This window comes from Perca flavescens, chromosome 8, assembly GCF_004354835.1.
Source record: "Perca flavescens isolate YP-PL-M2 chromosome 8, PFLA_1.0, whole genome shotgun sequence".
In the NCBI taxonomy this organism is placed as follows: domain Eukaryota; kingdom Metazoa; phylum Chordata; class Actinopteri; order Perciformes; family Percidae; genus Perca; species Perca flavescens.
This window is the reverse complement of record NC_041338.1, coordinates 29110988-29138191: the sequence shown is the minus strand read 5'-3', so window position 1 is coordinate 29138191 and position 27204 is coordinate 29110988. Positions and strand designations below refer to the sequence as shown.

Below are 27204 nucleotides of genomic sequence, written 5' to 3'. Positions count from 1 at the left end.
TTCTGTGTACCATCTGATATTACCTGGCACATATTGTGGAATTTGTTCTGTCTGAATGATAAATGGTGCTAATAACAATACAAAATTGATCTAAAAAAAAAAAAAATGAACCCATGTAAAATCAATACTCTATCTTTACAATGCAAAGAGCTCTTTATGTTGGTGGACAGTTCAAGGACTCCCTCTGCAGGATTTAAAGGGGATACATTTGATAGACGTTTACACAAAAGACCACCTTTGTACTGACAACTAATTGCTGATGCATGTTCAAACATGCTTTTTTTTAACCTCTCTGTCTCTACATCTATGATCTACAAATCAGTGTTTCAGCAGGGTTAACCAAGTTTAAATTAAGATTTTTCACAGTCAAACAGACTAAAATATAAAAGTATGAAGGAAAACTAGAAGGGACAACATGGACTAGAATTATTCGTTATTATATTACATATTTTCAGTACTTCCCAGCAGTATATAGCAGTTATTATAATAATTAATAATAATTCCTAATGATATAATGAATTAAATTAATGCGACCTGGATCCGGTGAAGCAGCAGAAAATGGATTGATGAATTTACCAAATAGAAATGATTAATTCAATCAACTTCTGGCTAAAGTCAAGACTGGCCCATTTAGTACCGATGAGCTTCATAGCTACTGTAGCTAGACGTAGTGACATGGTTAGCCACAGGTCTGATGGTGCTCACTAAAACTCCGCAAAAAATTGTTGAATTCCTGGGCGCAGAAGCCACAGTTGAAGTGTGCAACGTCTCCTGAAAGCCTACAATCAAATACAAAAACCTTTAATAACTAACATCATTGCCTACAGCAGGAAAGAGGAAAATATTCAAGGCATTTTTTAACTCAAATTTAAGACTTTCTAATAACTTCAAGGCCTTTTTTCTTAAGACTTCAGTGCTTTAAAAGAAAAATACAGAATCATAGTTTTAAGCCTTTGGCATTTCATAAAAAGAAAAAATATTCCAAAGATTCTGCACAACTAGTACAATATATAATAAATATACTGTAGCTGGTGTTAGTATAACTGGTGGTTTATAGTCAAGTACTGCGTGTTCAAACTTTTAATCTGCGGTTACTTACTATAATTAATCAAGTTGTCTAATTGGATGTGAACGAGCCTGGTTTGCTTCTTGTAGTCTTGAGTACCAGGAAGTACATTTTAAAAATTGTATCTGAGAAGAAACCCAATTCTAATCTGCATATATTTATTGAGTGTTTGATAGAGGTTAACTGAAAAGGTACTCCACAGCACTGTGGTCTGGCTACACCACCTATCTATTCTGGGATAGGGGGAAAAAAATCAAATAAATAACACTCTGGCTTGTTTGTATTTCTTTAAACCAATCACAACTATCCTGGGCGGGGCTAAACCCCAAAAAGGTGAAGGGGGAAGGAACATCTGGTGCGTATGTCAGGATTTATCCCAGCAATGTACATCCGTTCAGCCAGACTAACCGCAACATGAATGACTGAAGGTGAAAAAAGAAATCACTCAACAACTGCACAAAGGGCTCCGTAGGCTACAAATGTCGTTTTTATTATTACTTTAAATAATGTCTAAATAAAGGGACTAAAGACATGCTCGTGTGACTTCTTCCATTATCAAAAATATGGTGTGGGGTGATGTTTACAGCAGAAATCTATCCAGGGAGGGAAGCGTGCGTCACCAGGTGAGACCGTTGTGGAGTCAATTCATCCGAAGATAAATTAAATGAGTGCCACCATCACCATGGACGGTGTTGGTTGTCAAAAGTGGGGCAGTGATTTTTTTTTTAACAACCAAATGTCACATTCAGAAAAAAAAAAAAAACTAAACTTTTTTCTCATATATAAAAACTGAAAGGCCTGGATATATTTCTACTTTTCCACGTTTTTACTACAGAAATTAAAAAGAAAGGAACACACAAAGGGGGAAAACAGCTATTTTTTATAATCAACTCCCTTTGGTAAAAACTGTAATAAATGGTCTTGCATTTGTCTTTTTCATATACATACTAACTTTAGCCATTCATCACTAAAGTCCACAGTAAGCTTGGAAAGTATTACTAGCACAACAACACAGATCTGTCATAAAAAGTCTGAGACTATATACAGTGTATTTACAATGTGAACGGCATGTGGACAGTCCTCCCAGAATGAGTCGAGTGTGTGTTTGTGTGTGTGTGTGTGTGTGTGTGTGTGCGTGTACAAGCTGGTGTATTGGCAGAGGGCATTTTAAAAAGGTTGACTTCCAGGGCGGCGAGGATCATTTGTGTTAATAGAACTATATATAATATATATATATACACAACACATACACTGGAATACATGTCAGTATCTGACATTCACAAGCTGTACAATTTTACAGTCTGAGACCAAACAGTGTTGTGAGGCTAATTTTCTTTCTTTTTCAGTGTTTTTTTATTTTATTTTTTTACATAAATGCAACAGTGCTTTTGTTGTTGATGTTAACCCAACAATACTGTTTGGGGCTCAGGCACAGTTTCTAATAATGCTGCCATGTGTTTCGGAAAAGGAAATGTAACCCTCTTTCGTCCGTGATAGGTACAGAATTGTGATTTGGCCTTAACGCAGGAATGTCAGAACCAGATCTCTCCGACTTTGTTGTGCTCTCTTCCAAACCTTCAATCTGGTACACAAAACTTTTCAAACATTTTCCTCTTTCTAAATAAGTGCACTTGTCCACCATATTGTTTTCCATGGATACTGTAGAATAACACTATCATAAAGAAATCCCTGTATGATGGAATGATTTAGATGGAGCTCTTACTCTGATGGCTTCAGACAAAATGGTCAGTCGAAAATCCTAAACCGAAGCCCAGTTGTGATAAAGTACAAAAAGCACCACTCTATCGCACACAGACTCCCTGTCGCAAAGCCCCTGTAGAAAAAGCTCAGGGAAGTTTGTTTGAGAAGTGCTTCCGAGTGCTGGTAAGAGCTCAGGTCTGCGAACGGATCATGACGATTCCTAAGTTTTGGCACCAAAGGCCCTGCGAAAAAATGGGCCCAGCTAAAAACGCTGGTAAAATCAGTAATCCTGCCGCCCTGGGTGCAACATACACGGTTGCTAGCTTAATTGTGCTCCCATGTCGGCCTTAAAAACACATTAATAAGCCCTCGTCCCTACCTCTACTTTTGACCTGTTTTGACTTCAGACCCAACACCCCCAGATATCAGTCTCTCTCCCGTTTCTCCTCAGCTATGGCGCCTTGCTGGGTGGGCCGTATTTGACGCGGTACTTGTTGATGTTCACAAAGTGAAGGATTTCTGGATTGCGGCTGGTGGTGCAGGGTAACAGGCCTTCACGAGCGTCGCCCATCAGCCACTTATTGGTCTCGGCGTTCATGTCGTGAGAGACGTGCTCCTTGGCCCACACGTCCACCCAGGCTTGGAAGCGTTTGTGCAGCCGTATGCTCACCCTCTCGTGTGACTGAGGAAAAACGTTATTAACGTTGTTATAAAACTCAGTGGGTAGACAATGACATTTACGGATAGGATTCTTAAGGGACTAGAGATGATTAGTACATGGCAGAACAAACCTTTAACACCGAACACAAGGTAAACTGAATGTTCTGAATCATTAGTGCTACGATGAGTAGCTTTTTGCATTAGAGCTCCCCTCACTGGTGACTAACAGCCCCAACATGCAACTGTCAGCTCAGCTGCGATATAAATGTTACGTCCCTCTATAAGGCTATTAGTCCTATAAGCAGTGCTTACGTAGGCCTAGTTTGTACTAAACTTAAATTAATAGTTAGACATTTTAGGAAAGATGCCGTCTTGCTACCAATTAGAAGAAAAGATCAATATCGCTCTCACGTCTGTATGGTAAACAGCCCCCTTTGGATCGAGCTGAAGATGGCTGTTTCCCCCGTTTTCAGTCTTTATGCTGAGCTAAGCTAACCAGCTGCTAGCTTCTGCTACACATACAGTATATTCCCAGAACTATTCCTTTAACTAAACAGGTTGAACAGGCAATAGAGTCAGACTAAACTGAAGACAGAGCTCTTTACATCACCTCTGCTTATAAAGTACATTAAAAGGCTTTAGCAACTTAAACAGCAAGGACATGTGGAACAACCTGCTAAATTGCTTAATAATTAGATATGCTGCAAAAATCGAAATTTTTGTTTATCGTTTCAAAAATATTTTGGAAACCTTCGGTCTCTTGGCCAAATGCATTTTAAACTGTAAATAATAATAAAAAAAGGATAAATATGTTTTAACAAAGGCCAACCCACACCCTTAAATAATAAAACTCATAAAAGAGATAACACGCTTACTGCTCCCCCTACACCTTGAGCACAGTAAGGGAGTAAATTGGAAATCCATTTGACTAGTAAGAAAAAGCAGTGGATACCTGGTGAGCTCGCAGCAGGGCAGTGCGTCTGTACATGTAGTCCTCAGACTTAAAGACGTACACCATCTTGTAAGAGTTTAGTTTGAACATGCACTCCATTTTCTCCTTTTCCAGGGATTTCTTGCCACCCTCGGAGGCCTCTTTGTCCAGCTGCTCTCGGCCCTTCTGGTACTTCCTGATCCGCCTCAGATTCCTGGTTTTGAGTGCAAAGAGAAACATGATGAGAGTGACTAATGACACCCAGCAGGAATGTGTCGGTACAAATTGATTGGAGTTCATGTAATCAAAAGGACTCATGTTTGACTTCTGCATTTGCACTTCATAGAAGGAGATGTGTTCAGTTTAATAAGCAAGATACTCTGATGTTATGCAGTAGAAAAAGAAATATCCTTACCATTAACATCACCCTATTTTTTCTGAGTCAAAAGAAATAAAACTGCATTCACAATTCAAAAAATTATTTGCAAAATTGACAAAAACAATTGACCTGATGTGACAACTTACCTGGGAAGAAAAACTGGCTTCTGAGCGAGGTGCTCCCTCAACTCAGGTGTGGTGGTATCCGGGTTTAAGTAGCGTCCAACATAATCAGACCAACGCTGCAAACAAAGGACAAGTGAAAAAACTAATGTAAGACACAGATTAGGTATATACACACTGCTACTAAACACCAGTATTACCAAAAGGTTGGCAATAGGTCCTTACTGGCATTTCCACTCCAGCTGGAAAGTAGACCCTCTTACTAGACAAAATGTAAAAACAATGACAAGTTTTATTTGCATTTATACACTGGATATTTGGTTCCCTCATTTAATATAGAGATATTACTTATTGTGACAGAAGCCAAATAAGAATAATTAAAATCTGCGTGGAAATTTAAGACTCGTCATAAGCCAAAAATAAGGGTCCCAAGTCCCCCTAGTGTTGGCAGTTTAACAACCATCACAGATACTCTTGCTTTAATAGTCCTAACTGGTTTGTAAAACAGAGAAAATAAGGAAACATCGTGTGGCTTGATAGTAAAAAGGTTCTTTCCCTGCGTTTATCCAAACTCATTGCACACAAGCCGAGCCTTAAAAACGGCAGTCTTCAAGTGGGTTTAACAGTTTCTCACCTCAGCCTCCATGGGCTCGTCTGAGTTCTCCTCCTCTGTGTCGAGCAGCTCCACCGTGAGCTGCACCTGCCCTCTGTTCCTTGAAAACATCACCTGAGAGAGCGACAAAGACAAAGCGTGAAGCAAAATGTATTCAGAGTGAGAGGGATGAAAAAGCCAGGATGTCCTGAAGGCTCAGAGGGCTGAGGTGCAAACTAGGTAACTGCAGCGTTCCAATCGTGTGCCCAATTTCCACTGCATGGCTCGACTTGACTCACTTTTGGTACCAGGTTTCTGCTATTTCCTTTCCCACTACAGATAGTAGAGTCTGGCACAGTTTAGCGGGTTGCCCTTTTTTTTTTAATCTGGGTCGAGTGAATAAAAATAAATAAACATTGTGGTCGCTATTGGCAGTAGTTTGCCATTTGGTTTCTTTGTGCAGGATGTCCTGTGTTGTGCAAGTGACAACTCTATTGACGATTCTCTCTTACAAACAAGCTTACATATCTGGATTAGGGCTGCATGGTATGAGGAAGATATGCGATAATATTGTTAAATATTGCGATAACGATGTAACGTGCGATAAAAAGATACTAAAGCGTACTCAGTTCTGCCTTTCCGTTGCTTTTAGAATTCGGCTAAAATGCAACAAATTGCTTGTTGAATTTAAAAGAAATGGAAGGAAATCATTTCCAACATTCTTTTCTAAAGAAATTGAACTTTAAATAAAATGTAAAAGGCACCACTAAAAAAATATATATTTTAATGTGCAGTTTTCTATTGATATTTTCTTTCAACTAACACAAAACAAGCTCTGATTGTCTTTCGCTATATGTTACAGCCTTTCAGAATGTGTTTAATGCAGCAGTTGATATCAGGACAATTAAAAAAAGACATATTGTGCAGCCCTAATCTGGATTAATTAAAGCAACCACTTTGCACTCTGCAGCCTTGATTTAAATGTACTGGCTCAATTTAATGATTTGAGTGGCAGGGTTAGCTCAGTTGGTAGAGCAGGTGCACATGTATAGAGGTTCACTCCTCGACGCAGTGGCCGCGGCCCTTTGCTGCATGTCATTCCCCCCCTCTCCCCTTTCATGTCTTCATCTGTCCTGTGAAAATAAAGGCCTAAAAATGCCCAAAAAAAATCGATAATAATAATAATAAATTATATATATATATATATATATATATATATATATATACACAGTGGGGGAAATAAGTATTTGACCCCTTGCTGATTTTGCAGGTTTGCCCACTTACAAAGAATGCAAAAATCTACAATTTTAATCATATGTACATTCTAACAGTGAAAGACAGAATCCCAAAGAAAATTCCAGAAAATCACATCATATGAATTTATTAAAATTGATAACCATCTGATGAGGAAAAACAAGTATTTGACCCCCTGGACAAACAGCATGTTAATATTTTGTAGAAAAGCCATTATTGGTCAGCACAGATGTCAAACGGTTTTTATAGTTGGTGACAAGGTTTGTGCACATTTCGGCAGGGATGTTGGCCCACTCCTCCCTGCAGACAGCCTCCAAATCATTCAGGTTCCGAGGTTGTCGCCTGGCAACTTGAATTTTAAGCTCCCTCCAAAGATTTTCAAATCGGATTCAGGTCTGGAGACTGGCTAGGCCACTCCAGAACCTTGATGTGCTTCTTCAGCCACTCTTTTGTTGCTTTGGCGGTGTGCTTAGGGTCGTTGTCGTGCTGAAACACCCATCCTCGACCCATCTTCAGCTCTCTCACTGAGGGAAGGAGATGTTGGTCCAGAATTCCACGATACATGGCCCCGTCCATCCTCCCCTCAATACGATGGAGTTGTCCCGTCCCCTTGGCTGAAAAGCACCCCCAAAGCATGATGTTGCCACCACCATGCTTGACGGTGGGGATGGTGTTCTTTGGGTTGTACTCAGTGTTCTTTGCCCTCCAAACACGACGAGTTCAGTTGAGGCAAAAAAGTTCTATTTTGGTCTCATCTGACCACATCACCTTCTTCCAGGCCTCTTCTGAGTCGTGCAGGTGGTGAATGGCGAACTTCATGCGGGCCTGTACATGTTTCTTCTTGAGCGGGGGGACCTTGCGTGCGCTGCAGGATTTCAATCCATGACGGCGTAGTGTGTTACCAACCGTTTCTTTTGTAACTGTGGTCCCAGCTGCCTTCAGTTGATTCATCAGTTCCCCCCTTGTGGTTTTGGGATGATTCCTCACCGTTCGCATGATCAGGGACACCCCACGAGGCAAGATCTTGTGTGGAGGCCCAGACCGAGGGAGGTTGGCGGTGGTGTGGTGCTTCTTCCATTTCCTGATAACTGCACCGACAGTTGATCTTTTCTCTCCAAGTTGCTTTCCGATTCTCTTGTAGCCCATCCCAGCCTTGTGCAGATCAACAATCTTGTCCCTGATGTCCGTAGAAAGCTCTTTGGTCTTGCCCATGGTGGTGATGTTGGATGCTGGTTGTTTGGGTGTTGACAGGTGTCTTTTATACAGGTAACGAGGTGAGGCAGGTGTATTTGATGTAGATAATTGGTTCGGATTGGGGCTGTGTCTTAAAGAAAGACTAACTGGCTTGTAGGAGCCAGAATACTTGTTGTTTGTCCAGGGGGTCAAATACTTGTTTTTCCTCATCAGATGGTTATCAATTTTAATAAATTCATATGATGTGATTTTCTGGAATTTTCTTTGGGATTCTGTCTTTCACTGTTAGAATGTACATATGATTAAAATTGTAGATTTTTGCATTCTTTGTAAGTGGGCAAACCTGCAAAATCAGCAAGGGGTCAAATACTTATTTCCCCCCACTGTATATATATATATATATATATATATATATATTTATTATTATTATTATAATGTTTCTAAATTTCTTTTGCTGTAACGGTTTGTTTCTTGAATGTATTTTTTATTGTTTATGTTAATATGCCTCTGTAAAGCATTTTGAGTCTCCTTGTGTGTGAATTGCGCTATACAAATAAACTTGCCTTGTGGAAAATTTGAAATTGAAGTACTTGTCCTTAAATGAACTTTAGTTGAATTGGCTGTGGTAACTTGGTGTATTTACCTTGAAGCAGTTCTCATCAGACATGAGCTGCTCGGCTTTCCGCTGATACATGGCCTCCGCAGAGCTCCTCGAAGACTGGGTGGACATGGTTCCTCCGCTGGCGCTGTTGGCGCTCTCTGAGAGGTAGAGGTCTGTTACTTGGACACAGATCTCATCGCTCACGATGTGCTGGAGCTGGACGGAGAGAAGGAAATGTTTTTTGAAGTGGGAAACAACTATTTTAAAAGTGTCAGAATAACTCTCACTGTACTAATGGAGGCTCAGTGTGGCCGCCAAACGACACAAGAACAGCTGGAGGTGAGAGAACAAACAGATGCTTGCCTGCCGGACGATGCTTTGGATGAGCTTGTCCATTGTGAAGGCAATGTAGGCGTGAATAGTGAACATTTCCCTCAGCGAGTCCTCGTACTGAGAAGCCTCCATATTTCCATCAAGCAAATTCCTAACCATCTCCAAGAAGGCTGAGTAGTAATCTTCCACCTCAATGTCCACTGGAGAGAAGAAATAAAAAAAAAAAAAAAAAACAATCAAGACGGCTGAGTACAGGGTTTTTCCTGCATAGAGGAATTTTTGCCCCCCCCCCCGCCCCCCCAAAAGAGGTTTTAGCCCACCCCAAAGGAAAATCCCAGGCACCAAAATGACAAGAATTGAGAATATTATTATTTTACTCTTTATTTTTTACCAGTTTTGTTAGTTGGGGTTTATTTACTCAAGCATAAAATACGTCTTGTTTATCAATTTGGAAGAAATAACAGGAACATGCATAGATTTCTGTCAAATAAGGTAACACAGACTCATTGACTACCCCACCGATCATGCTTCCTTTAGAAGAAAAAAAAGCGGATTGTGAAATACAGTACAGGCCAAAAGTTTGGACACACCTTCTCATTCAATGCATTTCCTTTATTTTCATGACTATTTACATTGTAGATTCTCACTGAAGGCATCAAAACTATGAATGAACACGTGGAATTATGTACTTAACAAAAAAGTGTGAAATAACTGAAAACATGTCAATATTTAACACTATATAATATTTTAGATTCTTCAAAGTAGCCACCCTTTGCTTTTTTGATACCTCTGCAAACCCTTGGTGTTCTCTCAATGAGCTTCATGAGGTAGTCACCTGAAATGGTTTTCACTTCACAGGTGTGCTTTGTCAGGGTTAATTAGTGGAATTTTTTCCCTTATTAATAAAAAAGCAAAGGGTGGCTACTTTGAAGAATCTAAAATATAAGACAGGTTTTCAGTTATTTCACACTTTTTTGTTAAGTACATAATTCCATATGTGTTCATTCATAGTTTTGATGACTTCAGTGAGAATCTACAATGTAAATAGTCATGAAATAAATAAAAAACGCATTGAATGAGAAGGTGTGGCCTGTACTGTATGTGTTAGAGAGAAGGAATGTGGCCCAAAAATCACTGAAATCAGAGGTTTCATTCTCTGTCCTCAATAGGAAAAGCAAACAATGTGGTTTAACTAAGAACACAAAACATGCGAGGGACTGTCTGTTGTTACTCACTGGGCTCCTTCAGTCTCAGCTGGATGGCTGGATTGTCGCTCTTCTCCTTCTTCAGTCCCAGGACCTCCCTCTCCCAGTCTCGTTCTCGGACCTCTTCTTCGATCTGTCGCTCCGCCTGCCCGTAGAGCCGCAGCAGACGCGAGCACAGCGTCTGGTGCAGCCGCAGGAAGATGTACCAGTTGTTGTTGACGTAGTAGAGGTTGTAGGCGTCGTCCGAGCCGCGCAGCTTCTGCGCCGCCGTGTTGCTGAACAGCAGCTTTGACTTGGAGGGGCTCCTGCTGCCGGGAACGCCGTTGTGCTTTTTGGGGGCGCCTTCCTCCAGGTCCATCTCCTCTTCCTCCTCCTCCTCCTCTACGTCGGAGAGCTCACCCCGCTGCGAGAACAGCATGTCGGGGATGAAGTGGTAGATGATCTGTTTGATCTTGTATTTGTCCTCCTTCTGAATGCTGGTCTGCCGCTTGACGTGGTGGATGATGAGCGCCGCGGCGTCCTCCAGGATCTGGCTGTCCTCGTACGGCAGCGCCAGGTGAGGACCCGTGGGCGGAGTGGTGTTCTCCTCAGACGCCTGCTCCTGGTGCTGCAGAGCAAAAACAATTCAATGTCCGCATTTTGGGTTGCATTGAATATATGATTCTGTGTGATGCTAACCTTAAAAAAAAAAAAAAAAAAAAAAAAGTGGGTCTACGGTCTCCTGTTTATTCCTATTTGAGATACATTTTCCTCAAGCACTTTTTGTAAAAAAAAAACAACAACAACAACAAAACATGATATTATAAACAAAATACTAACCATGGCATTAGGTAAATTCAGGTTTTATTGCATATTTTGTGCGAATGCTGGTACTGTAGTGAGGAGGTCCATGAGAAAGAAACTTACCTCATCATAAATGCTTTCGATTTCGTTTAGCAGGGACTTGGATCGAAGCACTTTGGTGTCGTTCTGTTTGAAGTTGATGCCTTGATGGTCCAGAGACTTGAGGTAATACTTCTCGTTCTGCTCCCTCCAGATCTTGTTGAAGCCGCGTTGGGCTTCCCGCCACTCTTCCTCCTTGGTCTTTAATCTGGTCAGAGGAGAAGGCAAAGTCAAGTAATGTACACACACACAATCTCTGAATTCATATTTTACTACTAACTAAAATCAGCGACTTTTACACTCAAACTACAAGGTGCAAAGGTGTGTCACATCACATCATCACAAGATTTAAACATCTGCTGCATTATGCATTTCAGGCAGGAGTACTAAATTAAAATACTGGTTCAAATTCTTTTGCAGCAATTGAGAATGTAGTCTACAAACGCATGCATTACTTTTAACAACATCATTTTAGCTTTTCCTTCCCTGTGTGCATTAGCAGGTTTATGAGCAACGGTTCATAACCTTGGTCTGGGCCCAAAAGAATCACACAGGTTTCGGTTTGCATGTGTGTACCTTACTGATTCTTCGCAATTTTGATCATAGATACCTAGTTAAAAAAAACAAAACAATCTCTTAACTAAAAAACAGCTTCTATTTCCCAATACACAGATCGGATAATTAAAAAGGAAATAAAGAAATAGCATCATTCAGGAGTTGGTTTGACTCAGACCTTTTTAACACGATGGGGACAGAAACAGCAGGGTTTTTCTTCAGGCCATCAATGATATCGGGCGCCTTGTCTCCGTATATCCTCTGGATGGCCTTACGGTGTACGACCTCCGAAGAGCCGCCCAGTGTGCTGTCCAAGCGGAACTTGCCCTGCTCCTCCGCAGACATGCGGGACAACTTCCGCTGTACCGTCTCCAGGACTCTGATGGTAGCCAGGTTGGTCTCCAGTACTACATCCAACTGTGGGCGTGAAACCGCAGCGGTTTTAATATGCATATCCAATTATCTTTAATTAAAAAGCTCATACTGTGTAATATTCTCGTCGTCTACTGTTCACCACTGAGCAATTTCACAGTAGTAATTCAAGTCTTTGTTCAGGGATGTTTTACGACAAATATCAGAAATAACAACTTAACATCCATTGGAATTAAGGATGCTAATTTAGATTTTTTTTTTCTGACCATTAGCTGATCCAGACAATCAGGCAACTCAGTCCCAGTTCACCCGTCCGTGAGAGTTAGCAGCCATGATGTTGCATACATTGTCGTGGACACATGCTGCCACTTTCTATTCAAGTTTAGCTGTGAGGTTGTCAGCTGTGTCTTCTTGGCATACTCTGTGTTAGAGCCACGAACTTAGCAGGGGGAAAAAAACCTTGCAGTTTAAGCTCTCTTTTTTTTCTTCAGTTTTTCTGGCGGTTGGCATCCATGAGTTGTATTACTGCCACCTACTGGATTGTAACAGTTTCACAGTGCAAACTATTTACAGTGTCCACCCAGGGTTAAACAAATAGTTTGATTTAACTTTTGAACTATATTAATTGGTCAAAATTCTTATTGTTGGTTAACGGTTAATTATTAACAGGGAATAAAATAATTTTTCACCCGTGTGGTGGCATCAACATACAAGTCGTGAAAGTTTAACGTTCCTGCTCACCTCAAAGCGTTCGTCCTCACATCTGTAGATGTGCTCCTCGTACTGAGTCTTCTTGGAGCTGACAAACGTGGAGTCCTCAGACCAGGAGGGGAAGGAGACCCAGGTGTCATTTAAGACCTGGATCCCACAGAAACAAACGGAGTGTCATCTTTAAAAAGGTCCACACACTTTTCGATAAAGTTAATCTGTCCACATTAAGATATATTTTTGTTCAATCACTAGGTTGGGTATGTTCTCGATTGGATCAATATAAGACAATTGGAGTTTCAGTAATCAGAAAACTTGTCATCGTGTTTAAAACAGAAACTTGACCCATTAAACACAAATGTTAACACCGTTTATGACATTTTCTAAATCTAACTCTTAACTTTCAGTTTCTCTCTCTACTCTTACCTCTTTACAAAGTGGAGTTCTGCCGGTGCACTTGGGCTGTTGGTAGCTTTTGGGCAGAGCTCTGTAACTGGAGCCGAGTCTCTTGCAGGAAGCATAATCAATCTCCATGGCGATGCCCTCGGTGGCCCGTTCCTTGGGGTATGTTTCGATGTGGGACATTTCCCGATATCCCAGGAAGTTTTTGAACCAGTTGAAGAGTTCGGGGAATTTTCTGTGAAACATAATTACGTGAAAAAAACATATGTATGATATACTGTACATATAGTGTACTGTGAAAAAAATACATTTATGTCATTTGCCAGGTGAGACAACGGACTACTCACCCTAAAAAGGGCAGCACCAGCTGCACTAGTTCAGCCCTGGAGATCACCTCCTGATTAAAGATGACCAGACACCGCAAGAAGTTGTCGTAGGCCTCTGCACTTCGCAAGGCTTTGCGCACCTGTGGTGAGAAATAAATGGAAGGATGGTAGGTGACAGAGCCGAGTGGAGGGACATAAAATTGCCAAAACACCTGAGCATAACTCGGCTGTAGATTTCTTCAGTCATGTTAGGCCGGTTACACACTGGCTGCGTCGCGTGAGTGTGTCAGCTGCGTGGCGTGTCCGTTTATATTTCGGCTCCCATGTTAACAAGTTAGAGCTTGCACACTGCCTATGTGACACACACGTCTCAGGCGCGCCGAAAACGCATGCCTGCTAGAAATAGAACCAACGCCTATTTTTCACGTGACACGCAAGCGTGTTGGAAGCGTTTCCAGGCAAAATATAATAGGAAAAGATGTTTATATGACAATTTACTGTCTGAGTGAATTCTTGCCAATATATCCTAGAACTTGAGCCTTGCTTTTCTAAGCTTTTGCTTTGAATTTAAAATGCTATCTGAGTAACTTATTTATTGACTTATTTAATGACTGTTTGCTTTTCAAATCAATACAAAGATAAAACACAGCAAACCCTCACCTTCTCAAAGAACAGAGATTCTGTTCCGACTCCATGCTTGCTGGCCTCTGCCACCGAGGGATCTTTCAAATTCAGTAACTTGGGCTTCTTCTGTAGCGTAACCAAAATAGAAATGAGAAGACTTCGGTACAATAATTACTAAAAACAGACAGGAAGCACGTCAAATAAGAAGGACACAGGAGTGGACTATAGCTTCAGCAGTATGTGAGAACACATGCATGTACCTTGACAGGGGGTGTGGTCCCTGGAGTTGGATGACGACGGATCTGGCAGCCGTTCTGATTGGGCCTCTGTTTGTTGTTGAGCTGCAGCTTTTTGGCAGTTCCACCGTGGTCGTTCCGTACAGACTCTGCCTTCTCAGCTGTGGTCTTACTTAACAGCTGTGGAGAATACACAACAGTGATTAAAATGAGGGTACGTGAATACGCTCTCTTCAACTCTGGATCTGCAGAACTACGGATACAATGGGATTATTCCAGCAGGTCATTGCTAAGAACAAGGCTTAATGTGGACTGTTGAACTGGTACAAAGCATCTAAATAAGACTAAACAGCACATCCTAAAAGAAACTCCTCCACTCTATACTTGACATGTGCTTGTACATCTGCTCTAAATCAAAGAAAGGGTATCTGCTCACCACTGAACTGTTGGCATCAGGGAGAAATTGCCCAAACTCTGAGAGCAGGTCTTCTTGGTTCTTGAAGAGTCTGGCCACCTGAGCGTACACCTCCTGCTCCGTCAGAGCCGGTGTGTAGTTCCCACCAGCCTCCTTAGCGTTACGCTGCTCCTTCTGTAGTGGACAAACACTTTACTGTGAAGTTATATTCAAATATATTTGAATATACATTTTTGCGCATCATGTCTATAAGAGGGCAAACCAATACAACGGGAGACAGCACTACTTGTGTAACTTTAGTCCTCTCTCTCCCTCTCTCTCTCTCTGGCGCGTGCAGCAGGCAGACATGACTCAGCAGATTATACCGCTGTCACGGTAATTTGGTCATAAACCACAGAGCGTCTTGCTTTTCCATGAATTTCCCCGACGATATTTTCTCATTGTCTCTGCAGTTAAAGATTTACGTTGTGCTGTATTCTTCTTTGCCCTCGTTGTTTGTTTACTTCCGTTGGCGGCAGCCAGATGATAGAACGCCATCAACACGCCCACTCGCTCGGCGTGAACTCTCTTCCTGGCCGGCTCAATCAGACAGGAAGCTAAACATTTAGGAAACAGCGGCTTGGTAGGACTTTGAGGTCTGCTGTATTCTCTTTGATGATAAATTAAGAGCTTAACAGCATATGCAGAGCTGCTGAACAGTCATGTGTTAGCAAACAAACAGCTGGGTTATGTTATGGCTATGTACTGACAATCCCCCACAGACACACCAGGTGAGCATCTCATAGTCACACCTACGACTTCGTGCCTGTGTTAATTGCAATTGACTATAGGCTTTATCGTCCCCAAGGGGTAATTCTTATTCACAACACTGTACGTTATGGACAGCCTGCTTACAGAAAAATGGTACAAACATAACAGATTGACATGAATGACACAACATAACACAGACAAATACCACGCGACAAAGTGGCCCCATTTAATCTCACCAATTAGATCTTTTTAAGACACAAAAGTACTTCATAGCAAAGTATCACCTAGGTTTCAGCTGGGGCCACTGACCTGGTACGTGTGGAGGATCTCCAGGAAGGCTTTGTAGATGTCGGGCTGGCCCTGGAAGCGGTTCTTGATCTTGTTGACGTAGTTGATGGCGTGGTTGAACTCCACAGGCTGGTTGTTCTGCATGGGTGGCCCAGTGGGGGTCCCGCTGAGTGGCGGGTGGAGCTGCATGGGCGGGGAGCGAGGAGAGGGGTACGCAGGGATGGACGGATTGCTCTGACTGCTCGGTGTCAACGCCTGGGGCTGAAGAGGCTGGAAAAGGCCAAAACGTTCAAAGTTTTAAGGGTATTTAAGCAGATGCTTATAAAATGTTTTAAACCACTTAGTAAAGATGGGAATAACAAAATATATTAGGGGTGGGAAAAACAAATCTATTCACATACAGTATGTATCATGATTTTTGTTTTTAAGACAATTTTTAAAATGGATTCCTTTCCCCGCAATCAATTTTTTATTTTTTTTTATTTACCAATGATTCGCCTAAATATTTTCTGTTTATACAGTACCACTGATGGCGACTACATCATAGCAGTTTCCAGCAAAGCAGAAAACGCAGAAAATACATATTATGTAATTCATTACAAATGAAATACATGTCAGACTGACTGACGTGTGATGTGCATTCTTTTTTAGAAAACAATTTGTTTTTAGAAATGTCTCATGATACATACCGTCTCTAGAAGTGTATTATTCAATTTTTGTTATCGTTAAAGAAGGAAAAGAAAATCACAATACTCAACACTATCGAATCCCAATACTTCTAGAATCGCAATAAATGGAAATCGCAACACAAATCGAACCGGCAGCCATGTATCGTGAAAGAAGCGAATCCGGACAAAAGCTTTTCATGTATTGTTTGTATAACTCTGCTGGTATCGATCACTTCCCACTCGGAATCACAGACCTTGCTCGTCTTGGCGGGGGTGGGCTGCGTCAGAAGGGGCGGAGCGGTGGTGGTTGCAGCAGACGGGAGCTGGGGCGGATGTTGGGTAGCCGCAACGGTTATGGGGATGTTCTGGACCGAGATGCCATGCGGGGTGATGTGGTGGATCTGACCAGGCGTGGTCACGTTGACTAGGTCGTTGGTCTGGACCTCGATCTTGTAGCCAGGTGGCAGGAAGGTGTTGAAGCCCATGATGAGGTCGGGGTGGCCTTTGAAAAGCTGTGACACTCTGCTGATGACTCCAGGGGTGTCAATACTGGAAAAACAACAACAACAAAAAAGACTTCATTAAAATCTATTTTGACTTAAAAATTGTGTATATGATGTGATTATATACATTTTGTAAATTTTTCAAAAAAAACTGATCACAAAAAAAAACTATTTTGACTGTTATCCCGTTACATTTTGAGTGAGAATGAACTGTTTCAAAAACATTAAGTAGAAGCCAAACAAGCCCTTTCATTACCGCAACAACAGTAGTTACATGAATACCAATAAGTGACTCAATGTAAGTCTGCTAGTGTTTTGTTGTGAAGGAAGAGATGATAACACTAGTAAATAGATAAAATAAACAAGGTTCAATTGTGAACACATTGTAGAAACTTATTTATAGGTCATTGAAGGATTTAACCAGTTGATTGTCGCAGAACTGTCGTATCTGTATTCATGTCATTAACTTTCTACTGTATCAAACTTCATCAGCACCTGGTACATGTAGGAGAAAACACAAACAAAATCAAAGCGAACCAATCTTGAAGTCCAATAAAGCTCAGAAAAAAAGTTACATTTTTTGAGGAGGTGCGTGTATGATGGGACCATCTACAGAGCCTTTGCATGTAAATATTGGGTCGCTTACTCAGAAAAGCAAAAAACTGCCGTAAACTTTTGGGATTATTCATGTATTATGGATTGAGATGTTTGATTACACAATTTTAAAGAGGACTAGAAAAATAGACAAAATTATTAAACTCACAAACCCTTTTACAGCTTCTAGTTGTCACACTCACAAAATGGCAAAACAATGTTATTAGCTACCGTAAAACAAACAGCTGAACAATACTGTTCTTGATGAACTGTTAATGGAGGGTTAACTGGAGTACTTCTAACACGTGAAGTTGCTTTAAAGCGTAACTTTTTGACATTAATAAACGACCGTTACATTCAAGCCATTGCCAAATGAGTTAATACAAAGTTAATTAAGACTATCAGCTCCACACAACTCTCTCTGTATTTCTCAGTATGGCTATGTTCAGAAGATTGTGGCGTCCGGTGACTTTCCCACGCAGAAACTCAAGTGAAGATAATTAACTCTTCTGAAGAGTCCATCATGTTTTTTAATCCTCCGTGTCTTCCTTGGTTACTAGCATCTGCATGGAGGAGGGGTAGGGGCTGTGTGCAATCACGTAAGGCTGTATCACGTGGATGCGCTGACAGTTGTTATTACTTACGGAAACTATAGCTTTAAAGTAAAGTAATGTTATCAGGTATTTCAGACTTATGTTGTTTGAAGAATAAATTAACATTTCTTGGTTGTGGCTCCATAACTGAGTCACAATTTCATCCTCACATATTTTCCCACTTTGACAAATGCGGCTGCAACTGTCTTGTATCAACTGTCATCGTGCTATACCGGAGATGTGTACATTCAAAAGCTGCCAATATTGTGGGTTATTAAGAGTTTTACCAAACCAAGAGCAGCTCGTACCCTTTAAACTTTAGATTGTTCTGAACTAATGCCAACTTTTAGCTACCATCTGTGACAAGGACAACAGACCGGTCGTTAGTTAAAATATGCTAATTACCTTTATGGAGGCAAACAAATCTCATGATTTTTCCAGGATTGAAAGACTAGTCAAAGACTTGAGATTTGTGGCCTTATCCTTCAGCTTCTGCTGACAAGCCAGTTATTATTTTATATAGTTATTATAATATTATTATCAGTAACGAATTGTCCAAATTATCACACTGTTGTTTGAGGCAGGACTGAAAGAGTAAGAACTCATCAAATGTACATTTTGAACACAAAGTTGTCCGACTTTGGGTGTGCATCCTAAAAACATTGTCTTCTTCTGTAAAATCAAACAGTGGCCTCACCTTTGAGACTTGAACTCTTTCATTATGTCCAGAAAGTCATTGTAGACCTGAGGCTGGTTGCCAAACTGCAGTTTCACTTGATCCAAGTAGGACAGAGCATCTTCCACCTTCGGGGACAGAGAAGAGGGAAAGTCAATTACATCAATCTGCCAATCAGTTTTTTCTTGTACATTTCACTATTGGCCGCTGTGCCTGGATCATTCATTCATTAATACAGTAAAATAACTAACTTCATAAAACAAATCAGTGACCATTTATGCTACCATCACATTTTTCGAAATCCTGACCAACACAGTAAATAAATAATTTAACCCAGATCTAAAAATGTTTATTAAAATAAAATAATCTAACTACAAATGCTTTTGGTTTAAATGCTTCCCTGTGAACTAGTGGTGTAATAAAACATTGATACACTTGTGTATCGCAATATTTTATTTACTTTGCAATACTTTATTGATTTTCAAAAATCGATTTTTGTTTTGTTTTTTTGTTTAGTTTACGTGCAAAAATATTCATGTAAGACAGTGGTTCACGTTTATGTTGTGTTTAAACCCCCTACTGCTGGATAGCTATGCTGAGACGCACCACTACTGTCCTTGCCTAACAGTGCCTAGCGGTGCCTGACTTTTTGCTAGAAGCTAACAATGTAGCTATGGCTGAACTTTGGCCTACTTTAGCATATAAACATTAGCTCACTAAGACCCTGTGAACCACAATCCCAAACTGGCAGTTTGATTTTCTGTCTACTGAATTGTTTACCTAAAGTAAACTTCTTTGACTTTTATGCACATCGTCTTTTTTTAAATATTAATTTTTCTCAAATTAAAAATCCCAATATATCGCCTTACGCACAGTATCGAAATATATTGCAATATATTGAATCGTGACCCATGTATCGTGATACGTATCACATCGCCAGATTCTTGCCAACACACTGTGAACCATGTGTATGGCTGGATACAACAAGGGTTAAAAGGGGAAGCCCTTTGTGTTTAGGGTGAACCAGCCATTTAACTAAACAGAAAATGTACTCAAACCAACAAATTAACTAAACATTTATTTGGCAAAAAATACACACGTCCCTAAAACCTCTAATAAGGTCAGTATATTTATTTTCACAAACTTCTCTGGCATGAAAACTCTTTGATGTTTGCAGGTTTCCCATGGGACCTGGCAACTGTAAGAACCTGTCAAAATAAAACATGCTGACTAACCTTGAGCCTCTGGAACTGCTGGCCCTGTGCAGAGGCTTGAGGAGGCGCTGTATGGCTGTGCCCTGACATCACTGAGGGCCCGTGGGACTGGACTGCTGGGCTATGGTGGTGGGACCCACCATGGACGGGTGGGCTTGGAGTGTGCCCATGCCCGCCACTGTTTTGGGCCACGGTGGGAACCTGGGAAAGTAGAGACACCTATAACAATGATTGCAAGTTGTTAACTTTAGTAAATCTGGTAATATATCTGATGGATAGCAGCACTATGACCTTATCAAAAAAGGAAACATTATTTAAATCACCACATACAACAAGTATGTACAGCAATTTATCTTCATAAAAAAAGCATGCTGGCGGCTTACAGAAAGAAAGAAAAAAACAGAGTCTCTGACACGCTCAACAAACTGACACGGGTTAAAATGACAGCCTGAGTTATGAGCGATGGGTGACTTAAAATCTGCTGTATTTGACCCAGTTTCAAATCTAAAACTCAGTGAGCTTAAGACAAATCTGCAGTGGACAAGCAGAGTATACCTGGTATCCCTGGGGGACGGAGTACTGGACGCCTGCTGTGGGCTGCATGTTGTCAGACACGGCCTCATACACAGCTGGGGCTGGGGCAGGGGCCAGGACGCGATGCTGGAAAGCCTCCGCGTTGCCAGCGAGGCGCCGCTGCTGGGACGCAAAAACCGTTTCCTGATCCTCCAGTCGCCGCTTCATTATGAACTCATACTTGTAAAAGCTGAGAGGCCTGCAAAGAAAGAGCATATGGACCCTATTTCACATTGGCAGCCTTATGTCAAGTTATCAAAATCTATTAAATCAGCCTCTTGGTTTAATTCAATACTTTAGTCATATGGTAGTAATTTTTCTTTTACTTCAACTGTGAATTTATGGATACATACAGTACCAGCTAGCCACTTCTGTTGTTCGGCTCGAAAAGAAAATTATTATATAGCGTACTGATTTACTAACTTGTGATAAGGCATGTCAGTTTTAGTTTGTGATATCCTTTTGGGATGTTTCTTTTCCCGGAACTAGGTCAAAGTTACAATGACATAAGATTAAGTTTGTGCATGTCGTTGCAAACTGACTCCAAGTGTCTGGTTACACTTTTGTTTGAACTTGCGACATCCCGAGGGTCTCCAGCAATGCCAAGCCTAGAATTGTATTCACAAGAGAAGGACTGATCAGCCCCAAACCTAAAGCACCGTCCTGCTACATACGCAACAATAGAGCAGCTACGTCACCAAAGGACAGCCGCACAGATGGTGCAGCCATGCAACAGTATGAAAATGAGGAAACACTGTATGTGCACAAGCAGATTGGAGGGGGTTATTTAGGGAAAAGTAAGCCGTTAGGAGTTGCAGAGCACCCTGAAACAGCAATGTACAGCTTTTGCTCTTTTATGGACCGCCTCAGTTATTTTTGTGTGTAAATAATCTCTTTCTCTGAATAATAAAGTTAAATGTTATTTGGCAAAAAATACTGTGGGATCATTAACTTACATACATTTCATCTTCCTTGTTATAAATAATAGTTTCATTCATTGAAGACTTGTGTTTTTAAGTTGAATTAAACCTCCACACTTTGGAACTATATAACTTGAAAAGCCCTGTGAATACCTTACCGACAGTTTGGGGTTTACAAATGAGAAAGAATGGTAGTATATTACTTAACATCAATATCAACAAGCTACCATTTTCCCCACAATGCCTTCATCATCATTCTCACTCAGTGCTAAAGCGATGACTTAATACATCTAAATGTTACAGTTTTTTTACAATCACTTTGCTACTAATTTCAGAACCTTGACGTCATTTTTCAAAACTCTAGACACAAAACTCACAACCAATGATCAAAATGCACATTTTTCAAAACTCTAACACTTTTTTCAATTGCTTGGATACAATGCACATAAACCAAATATAATTTGTTCATTTAACAAAGATCACCTGTTCAATATGACACAACTTAACATCAAAGTACTACTTTTTCAAAAAGCAATTGACACATTACATTTTAGATAATTGTCTATTCATTCCATTACAATCATCTAACTATCAATCGATACAACTACTCAAAATGATAAGTAACTGTTGCATTACTCTTAATGCATAATTGTATGGAAACAGACAAACAATATTCCATGTTTAGATCATGAAAGTTTCAAGATAACGAGATTCACATGTCACCAATTAGCGTGGATCATGAACCAATTAGACTACATCATCTATGGATGTAATATTTCATCATCATTCTTTACTGTAATGTACTACTGTTTATCAGACACTGTTTCTGTAGTACCATGTACCAACTTTTCAGACTCTTTACAGTATTTACAGTACTGCACTGTATGGATTCAGGCCCTTGGAATTGCTTGTCCAATTCTGCCAACTTGTTACTGATGATTGAGATATACAATTTACAGTCATGTGAAAAAATTAGGACACCCATGCTAAAGTTGACTGAAAAGAGGAATAAAAAAAACATCTATTGCAAATTGATCTTAATGCCTTAATTAAAAAAATGAGGGAAAATCCAATCTTTAAGGACACCAATTTTCTTTGTGAATGAATAATGTATCGTAAATAAATAAATGTTCTTCATTAAAATTAAGGGGGCATAAGTAAGTACACCCCTATGTTAAATTCCCATAGAGGCAGGCAGATTTTTATTTTTACTGTAATGGCCAGTTATTTCATGGATCAGGATACTGTGCATCCTGATAAAGTTCCCTTGGCGTTTGAAATTAAAATAGCCCCCCCATCATCACATACCCTTCACCATACCCCCCCATCATCACATACCCTTCACCATACCTACAGATTGGCATGGGGTAGTTTCCATAAAATCATCTCTCAATGCAAATCAAACCAGCTATCAACTCAAATTAACTGAAATAAAACCATGTCAATCTCTAGGTATGGTGAAGGGTATGTGATGATGTTGAGCTATTTTAATTCCAAAGGCCAAGGGAACTTTATCAGGATGCATAGTATCCTGGATCCATGAAATAACTGGCCTTTAAAAATAAAAATCTGCCTGCCTCTATGGGAATTTAACATAGGGGTGTACTTACTTATGCCCCCTGTATTTTAAGGAAGAACATTTATTTATTTACGATACATTATTCATTCACAAACAAAATTGGTGTCCATAAAGGTTGGATTTTTCCTATTTTTTTTAATTAAGGCATTAAGATCAATTTCCAAAGATGATTTTTTTATTCCTCTTTTTAGTCAATTTTAGCATGGGTGTCCTAATTTTTTCTCATGACTGTATATATACTTTATTTATAGAGTACTGTATGTCTGTTGTCGTTGCAAATGAGAATTTGTTCTCAATCGACTTACCTGGATAAATAAAGGTTATATATATATATATATATATATATATATACACACACACACTTCTACCACATTGGTATGCAGTATTCGCTCTACTACTGCAGTACTTTAACAGGGATGTATTTACTTGTAGTACCATAATGAAACATGTATCACCTATTTTGTACTACAATATTTAATGATTGTACAAACGATGACCCAGTGAAACTATGGGTAGCTTATGTGTGGGTGATCTAAAGTAACGTTTCAATGGTATTTCACAATATATTTGTTTTTTGAACCAGTGATTGTGCAAGTGCAAGATTTCTTTAAAGATATGAATGCCCAATGCAATGTTTTGAACATTGGACAGCCTGTGTTACAAGTGATAACTGTTTTGAGTTTTGTGTCTAGAGTTTTGAAAAATGACATCAAGGTTCTGAAATTAGTAGCAAAGTGTAAAAAACTGTAACATGCGCTGAATGTAAAACTTGCAGTCTCCGCAGCCAATGAAATACAGACAGCCTACGTCATCGATGCAACAAACAGGTGCTGTGGGAACGTGGGAAGTCAGCCTGCCATTCACAACTTCCTCAAGACAGCAACAACTCCATAAGCATCTGAATGAATTGCGTTAAAGACAGACAAAGCTAGAAACCCTACGGTGGAATAATAAATAACGTTTCAAAGCCCGAATGTCGAGCAAAAGTAACACAATGACTGCCAAAACGAACTAGTAACGCCTCCAACCGTGGTGCTGTTCATCAACAATTCACGCTCTGAACAGCCGCGGCCAAAGAAAATGAGGCTGTTGTATTTTTAGAAACTCCACTTTACTTAGTGTAGTAACGTTAGAGTCACGTAGAGACAAATGCAGCTATGTCTGCTAGCTACATGCTAACAGCCGTTAGCCGACAACAGCGCTTCACCATCCCCTTTATGGCCTGGCAACACAAGCACCGACCTCGAGTTACTGCACGACGCTTTCTCCCACGCCCGCCATTTAGCTAGAGCGTGGCGCAGGAGTGCTGCAAATTACACTCCATTTCAGAAGGTAAGCACGCAAAGTGGCTGACTTACTAGCCGTCTGGTGCCTTTTGAGCTTAAAAGTATACGAAAGCGTTTTTTTCTATTAACTACGCCGAGAACTTGTTTTGTCGACAGAGGTTGTGGGCTGCCAGTTAGCTGCTAGCTAGCTAATGTAAACAACATAAGTAGCCCGACACCGAGCAACGTCTGGTGCTAGCAGGGAACCACATGCAGCTAACGATTAACGATCTGGTGCGCTGTTGCTGAAACAGGCTAACGTTATCTTAAGCGATAATTAGCTGTCGATTTATCAGAGTACCTATATCGGGTCTACATACGAGTGAGTGACATGCAAATAAACGTCGATTCCCCGTGTGCTGTACTTAAAAGATCTGCTAACGGTAGGTATATAGCTAGCTGTGTTAGCTTGCTGAATGAATTCAGCTGAACTCACCCCTCTCCCAAATAGCAAGCTGAAGATCGCAAATGATGCTTTGATAATCCGTTATTTGTGAGTTAACCGCTACACCTTTGGCCAGGGAAGATAGCAAAGTGACGTGTGTGCTGAAAGCAACTTATCAGTTGCTTGTGATTTTAAAATAAACAATTCAAGCTGTGGGCTGCAAAGTGAAAATCTCCCCGAGAGAGGAAAACAATCTCCGTTCGGTTAGCTCTGGGGGAGGCGGGGTTTCAGATATGACCCCGCCCCCGACAGGCGCTATTGGTCAGTTCGTTGAAGGACCCACATGAGGGGCGGTGCGACGGGCCTGGGTTTTGAGTTTGAACTGTCAATCAAGGATTTCCTCGCACAGTTACCATGCACGCCCATTTTGAGTTGAGGCGCGACAATACCAGCGGTGAGAGGAGTCCCGCTTGCGGACAGTATAACATTTTAGGTAACTAAAAACCTATTTTAAGTATATAAAGTATGAAACGTTAATATACATCCAAACTTGCCTTCTCTCCCAGTACACACAAACATACTCTCCATATATTAATAATATAACGAATAATTGTAGTAATGCAACTAATTGCGTTGCATAAGTGGGCAGATTTCCACTGAATGAAGCATCAGGCTCTTATTACAGACATACAAATTTACATGTAGGCCTACATTCAATGACATTTACTTTTTTTGTGGTGTGTGTGTGTGTGTATTCATGGCCTGATTAATCTGTTTGGGGGCCCCTGTTCACTCCAAGTTTCCGTCAAGTACAGTGCACACAGCACACTATAGATAGCAGCGTCATCGTATTTTGCAAAGTATAGTACTCGTATAACGGAATATTACCTAGATTTTCTGTATCAGTTTGTGGTAATATAATGAAAAACTTTATAAATGCACCACGTGAGCATAATATAAAACATTAGAAATAATTAAGGTCTTACAACTAGATTATGCCGCATGGCCCCTCTACAGGACAGGGACAAAATATGATCAACTTCTGACCCAGCGGTGATAACGTGTGTATAGTTCCACTGGACGTTTCAACACGCATCAACCAAGCACCTGCCAAATCATTAATACACTGCAGTTTCTAGACTTGCATTAGCCATGTAGGCCACAGCAAATTACCAGGCACTTTGTTGGATGTATTGAGAGTTTTAGAGTCCTATCCATCTGATGAATTAAGATCTCGATCTAGCTACACAACTAGCTACTTCCTGGACTTTGGTAACACGTGACTTTGTTCCGTAGGAGGGAGTCTGCTTTTGCACTTGTGTCCCACCTCTTTGTGAACACTTCAGCCAATCGTTGCCTGTCACCGTCATTACAAATCCCAAAAAGGTGGAACTTCCAAAATAAACCATCGCCCACGACAGGCGGAGCTGCAACACCAGCCCGGGATTCCTCACTCCGATCCAGGCATCGGATTCAGCACAACACACACAGTAGCCTACTCACTATCCCAACTAGCTTCCCCCAATTGCGTTGCACTTTGCAGAAGATATGCTCCAGACCGAAACCAGCATTTGTCAAAAATACGCCTGGGTTTAATGTTTAAACGCACAATATTTTATTTTTATTTATTTTGGCATCTTAACAAGTATTTTTTTCTTCTTCAAGTTTTGTGCAAAAGCATGCAAGACAACACACTGCGGGCTGTTGTGAGATCCCCCCCCACAACACCGTACTACACGGTTAAGAAGGAGGATAAGCCGGCCCCCTGCACTCAGCGTCGATCATCGACATAGGTATTTGCAGGCTGCACAACAAACAAAAGGCACTAAAATGCATCATCTGGTAATTGACGCTTGCATGAGCGCTGGTAAGCATGGTGAAGTAGGGCCTATATGCGGCTAATACCGCATCTTTTCTCGGCGGCAAGAGCTGATCCAGTTGCCCTTAACTAAACAATGCCAAAGTCAAACGAAAAGGGAACTACGGCGTCGCTGTGTGGAAACATCGGCACGGTGGAGCCACGCCATTCTACGCGCTCCCAAATAACACGCAGCCCCATTTTCCCGCAGAGAGAGAGAGAGTGAGAGAGGACGACCGCGTCCTTAACAAATCATATTCTTTGTTTACTTCAATAGTCGGGAGTAAAATGTCTAACCTGTCTCACCACAACAACCCCCCCTACCGATCCATTAGCGTATGCTCACACAACGCTGCAGACACGTAACGTTAAATGTTTCGACTTCCAGACAGCGGGATGCCTCACATTATCAGCACACAGCCCGGGGGGGGCGAGGGGGGGGAGATTGTTTACTAGCAGAAGAAATTACGCCCTGCATCTATCTCGTTATGTTTTGGCTATTCTGTAGTCGTTTACGACCATAAAAAGCCCCTTTCAGTTCATTTAAAGACACAAAAGGCACGACTGACCACAACACGCGTTCCTCTTCGAAATAAACATCGTTCACTTGTTATAGAAGCAATACTGTTGATATTATTTAGTTTAACCAGCTGTTACATACCCAGGAAAAAGACTCCTTACTCCGGATTCGTGTTTGTAACAAAATTAGTTGGATACGCC

General features: G+C 40.8%; 1 protein-coding gene across 5 annotated transcripts; it reads right to left on the bottom strand.

Annotated features, from left to right (window-relative positions):
• Positions 1-1531: 1531 nt before the first annotated feature.
• sin3aa (SIN3 transcription regulator family member Aa) lies at positions 1532-27204 on the bottom strand. 5 transcript variants are annotated; one of them, XM_028586468.1, is made up of 21 exons: positions 27146-27204; positions 20400-20616; positions 19866-20063; positions 18652-18758; positions 16519-16813; positions 15618-15866; positions 14580-14732; positions 14168-14323; positions 13944-14033; positions 13305-13423; positions 12982-13192; positions 12589-12705; positions 11654-11892; positions 10945-11128; positions 10069-10645; positions 8864-9033; positions 8543-8716; positions 5494-5586; positions 4884-4978; positions 4380-4572; positions 1532-3449 (listed from the first exon to the last, which is right to left on the bottom strand). In XM_028586468.1, exons 2-21 carry the CDS (start codon positions 20583-20585, stop codon positions 3219-3221), a joined length of 3837 nt encoding a protein of 1278 aa, XP_028442269.1. In that variant the 5' UTR covers positions 20586-20616; positions 27146-27204; the 3' UTR covers positions 1532-3218. The 5 variants fall into 5 exon arrangements, 4 of the variants coding, with proteins under 4 accessions (XP_028442269.1, XP_028442268.1, XP_028442270.1 ...); XM_028586467.1 differs by lacking the exon at positions 27146-27204 and adding an exon at positions 24678-24904; XM_028586469.1 differs by lacking the exon at positions 27146-27204 and adding an exon at positions 24678-24904 and having other exon boundaries at positions 19866-20045.